This window comes from Dipodomys ordii, unplaced genomic scaffold (genome assembly GCF_000151885.1).
Source record: "Dipodomys ordii isolate 6190 unplaced genomic scaffold, Dord_2.0 Scaffold193, whole genome shotgun sequence".
NCBI classification, from domain to species: domain Eukaryota; kingdom Metazoa; phylum Chordata; class Mammalia; order Rodentia; family Heteromyidae; genus Dipodomys; species Dipodomys ordii.
The window spans coordinates 1,233,730-1,238,501 of record NW_012267409.1 but is presented as its reverse complement, the minus strand read 5'-3'; the positions used below and the strand labels follow the sequence as shown (position 1 = coordinate 1,238,501).

The window sequence follows — 4,772 nt, the reverse complement described above, 5'->3', positions numbered from 1 at the left end:
TTGGAGATAAGCGTCTCACAGACTTTCCTGCCTGGGCAGGCTTTCAGCTATGATCCTCAGATCTCAGCCTCCTGAGTAGTAACCGGGCTCTGAGGACAGATACTTATTTGGAGTGGTGGGTAGCTCCAAAGAGGATAACTCAGGGCTTATTACAGGGGTGAATGGGGGAAGTCCCCAGAGTGAGGCTATCTTGGGAGGTGTGTAAGCTGCCACATTTGACGGTCAAACTGGGTTTGTGAGAACGGGAAGGGGCTCAAGTCACACAAGAATTCACAGGAGCTGGTGGCTCACGCCTTGTCATCCTAGCTACTCAGGAGGCTGAGATCTGAGGATCATGGTTCGAAACCAGCCCAGGCAGGAAAGTCCATGAGACTCTTATCTCCAATGAACCACCAGAAAATTGGAAGTGGTGCTGTGGCTGAAGTGGTAGAGCGCTCACCTTGAGCACAGAGAGACTCAGGGGACAGTGCTCAGGCCCTGAGTTCAAGCCCCAGGACCTGCGACCCTCCCCCCCCAAATAAAAGTTGTAATTGATGAGTTTGTGTTTTGTTTTGTTTTCCCATCGAGCCTCATGCTTTCAAAGGAGCAGTTAGACCCAATGCCTAGGCCTGTGTCTCTCTCCATGAATTAGATTCAAGCTAGACAGAGCAGGTGCAGAAGCCATGAACTATGGATTGATTTATGCTAGAACGGTTTCCTCCAGATGAAACGGTTCCCCCCCCCCTCCAGCTCCATACAGCCCCAATCAGTATGTGAGTCATGGGAGAAATCCTGTGAACCCTAATTGTCACCTGGTGTCTGTTTGGGGGGGGGTAGGTGGGGAGAGACTTAGTCAAGGGAGGAGCTTACTGGGACTTCTTAATCTTTTGCCAATTGTTTACTTACCTGTGAGTTGTTCAATTGGAAGACTGGGTGGTGATTTATCAGAAGGTATACCAGGAAAAGTTGGTCCTGGTTTTCTAAGACCTCCAAACCTGGCTCACACCAAGTCTCTGGCAAGAAGGTACGCTCTAGTTTGCTGGGTTTGTGTTTTCTAGAGTGGGCTGGAGTTTGAGCCACCATTTATGGAGAGACAGGTAGGTGCTAGAGTGGTGTTCAAAGCCTAGGTTTTGGGTGGATTCAAGTTGGACTTTCATGACTGCTACTTGCAAACTGTGTGTTTTGGACTTTCTAACTCAGCCATTTGAATCTTCACTCAATAGTCTTCTTAATTAATTTTTTTCCCCCAGGAAATGCTTCCTGGATTTTCTCGGATATTCTGCAAACCTGTCTTCTGGAACTTGTGATTGTTCTGCTTCTTTGAATATTCACAAGTAGGTATTTTCTTCTTCTTGGGTCTGATTGCATGATGAGAATTTAGCCAAACGATATTGAATGGGATCATAGTTCTGATCTTAATGGGATGATTCAAATGTTTCCCATGAAGTGTGGTGGTGGTTGATGTATGATCTGATAATAGGCATAATTGATCAGCTTAACAAAGCTTCTTTATACTTTTTAAAAACAGATGCCCAAGTTGATTCCATTCTTGACATCAAAATGGTCCAATGGCTTTTTTCCTTTATTCTCTTATGCTAATGCATTCATTACTTTTTTTCCCCTGTTATCTGATTACTTTCCTAAGTTGGATCATTCTTTTTTTTTTTTTTTGCAAGCCTGGGACTTGAACTCAGGGCCTGGGCACCGTCCCTGAGCTTCTTTTGCTCAAAGCTAGCACTTGAGCCACAGCGCCACTTCTGGCTTTTGTTGTGTCTGTGCAACTGAGGACTCGAACCCAGGGCTTCATGCATGGTAGGCAAGCGCTCTACCACGAAGCCGGCTTCCCAGCCTCCTTCACTTTTTCACTCAAGGCTAGCGCTCTATCACTTGAGCCACACCCCCCACTTCTAACTTTTTGGTGGCTCATTGACGATAAGAATTTCTTGCTCGGGCTGGCTTTAAACTAGAGCTCCTCACATCTCACCTCCTAAGTAGCCCGGGATTCTAGGCATGCGCTACTGGCTCTTCTACCACTTTTATTGGGTATGGTGTCCCGTCAGGGCGATTGCTCATGACGTGTCTCCACTGAAGCAGGAGGCTGGCGGACATGCTGAAGGAGCTCCAGGTGTCCCTGTCACTGGTCTTGCTACTTGCCTGTGGCTTTCTCTACCGGCTCAGCCTGAAGTCCCGCTGCCTCTTCTCCTGTCTGCCTCCTTTCAAGTCCCCCCAGGGGTCCGAGGACCTCTTGCGTCAAGGCCGCAGTATAGTATTCGTAGAGACCTCCGAGAGAATGGAGCCCACGCCCCTGGTCTCCTGTGCCGTGGAGTCTGCAGCCAAGGTTTACCCCGAGCAGCCAGTGGCTTTCTTCATGAAGGGGCTGAGTAATGCCACCCAGCTGCTCCCCAACTCCAGCTCCCCGGCCTTGTCCCTGCTCTTGGCCATCGACAACGTTTTCTTCTTCCCGCTGGACATGGAGAGACTGTTTGAAGGCACCCCTTTATATGCGTGGTACACTCATGTAAGTGCTCAGGGAGACTAAGAGTTGGGGGGGGAAACCACCTCGGGGAATACAGAGCTGGGTTCCCATCGACCCAACTGTGTCGATGGGTAAACTGAGGGCGGAGGTGGGACTCTTACTGGCTTTCTTCCCATCCTGTGAAGTCCTGATGGAAGCAAATGGAAGACTCTTAATTAGTTAATTAATCTTTAATTTTAATTTTGTGGTCAGTGGTGGGTCTTGAACTCTGGGCTTAGGTGCTGTCCCTAAGCTCTTCTGCTCAAGGCTTGGTGCTCTACCCTTTGGGCCACGTTAGTTTTCTGGACGTTCGTTGGAGTTGAGTCTCAAAGACTTTCCTTACCTGGGCTGGCTTTGAACTGAGATCCTCAGGTCTCAACTTCCTGAGTAGCTAGGATGACAGGCGTGAGTCACCAGTGGCGGGCTTGGGGCTCACCTTTAGATGGGTGTCTTTGTGTCACACCCATTTCGTTGAGGACCTCGATCACTTTGGAGGCTGTTTTAATTTTGTTTTCTTCCCCTAGTTTTGGGGCTTGAACTCAGGGCGGGCACACTGTCCCTGAGTTTTTTTTTTTTTTGGGGCCGGTCGTGGGCCTTAACTCTGGGCCTGGGCGCTGTCCCTCAGCTCTTCAGCTCAAGGCTAGTGCTCTACCACTTGAGCCACAGCACCACTTCCGTTTTTTTTCTTTTTTTGCTTATGTGGTGCTGAGGAATCGAACCCAGGGCCTCATGCATGCAAGGCAAGCACTCTACCACTGAGCCACCTTCCCAGCCCCTGTCCCTGAGTTTTTCTGCTCAAGACTAATGCTCTACATTGCACACCTCCATTGCCAGCCTTTTGGTAATTAATTGGAGATGAGAGTCTCATGGACTTTGCTGCCCGGGCTGGCTTTGAACCACGATCCTCAGATCTCAGCCCCCTGAGTTGCCAGGATGACAGGCATGAGCTACCAGAACCTGGCCTAGTGGCGCTTCTTAACGGAATGGAAATTTTGATATCTTTTCAAGACATGTGGAACATTAAATTTTCATGATAGCTTAAGCTCACCTTTGTTAAGTTTCTCTCTTTCTATCTTGCACCAGAGGTAGTAGCCAGGCCGTGTTTAACATGAAAATGATGTAAGTAGCAAATTCATAACGTGTCAGTGGGATTCTTCTATTCCAGATCAGATTATATTGAGGGATGATTGAGGGATTCCTGGAGCTCTTAGAAATGTTATAACCCTCTGCTTAGCACCATAACATGATAAGGAAATAATATTTCAATGTAATATTCTTATCACAAAGGATCCAGTCAGGGAATACTCCGAAGGAAATTATAAAGCTAGGCACCGGTGGCTCACGCCTGTCATCCTAGCTACTCAGAAGGCTGAGATCTGAGGATCACAGTTTGAAGTCAGCCTGGGCAGGAAAGTCCATGAAACTTTTATTTCCAATGAACCACCAGAAAATAGGAAGTGGTCCTGTGGCTTGAGTGGTAGAGCGCTAGCCTTGAGCTGAAGAGCTCAGGGACAGCACCCAGGCCCAGAGTTCAAGCCCCATGACTGACAAAAACAACGAAAAAAACTAATCAAGAGCATGAGGCTCTGAGTTCAGCCCCAGCACAGACAGACACACAGACGCACATACAGACACACACACACTTTTCATATACATATATGTGTGTGTGAATTTATATATAATATACTTGCATATATTTGTCAGCCATCATGAACAGCATGATGACATTTTCAGATGGAGAAGATACCAGGGGAAGAAGATGGATACTTTTAGATGAAGAAGATGAAGATTTCTGACAAGTGTTAATTGTATCCAAACTTCTAGTATTTTCTGTGAGAATGCTGCTGTTTGTACTGATTACTCTTTATCGCTTTTCAGTTCATTGTTTTGCTCATATTTTGCCATTTGTAGTTGTTTCTGATCTCTCTCTCTCTCTCTCTCTCTCTCTCTCTCATACACACACACATTCATCTCATCAGCAAAGTGTGGCTAGTTTTATCTGCAACGTGGAACTTCTCTCTCTACCCTCAGCCATGGTCTCCTGGATTATTTCAGCAGCCTCTTAACTTGGCTGTTTCTGCCTTTTGAGTTCCTCACCCCTGCTCCAGACTCTTTTCCACTCAGTTGCTGATGTGACCCTTTGAAAACCAACTCAAGTCACATTACCTCCCCCTCTCTCTTTCTCTTTTTCTCTCTGGTAGTTTGAACTCAGTGTATTGTGTTCCTTTGGCTTGCTTGCTCAGCTGGCACTCTACCGCTTGAGCCATGCCTCCAGCCC

At 47.3% G+C, this 4,772-nt stretch overlaps 1 protein-coding gene across 1 annotated transcript in view; it reads left to right on the top strand.

Annotated features, from left to right (window-relative positions):
* The window catches only part of LOC105999598 (lariat debranching enzyme), a 51,648-nt gene extending 47,932 nt beyond the window's left edge, over positions 1-3,716 (top strand). Inside the window, exon 7 of the mRNA XM_013034665.1 lies at positions 3,699-3,716. Within this exon, the coding sequence (XP_012890119.1) occupies positions 3,699-3,716 (18 nt within the window). The remainder of the gene's footprint in view (positions 1-3,698) is intronic.
* Positions 3,717-4,772: the final 1,056 nt, after the last annotated feature.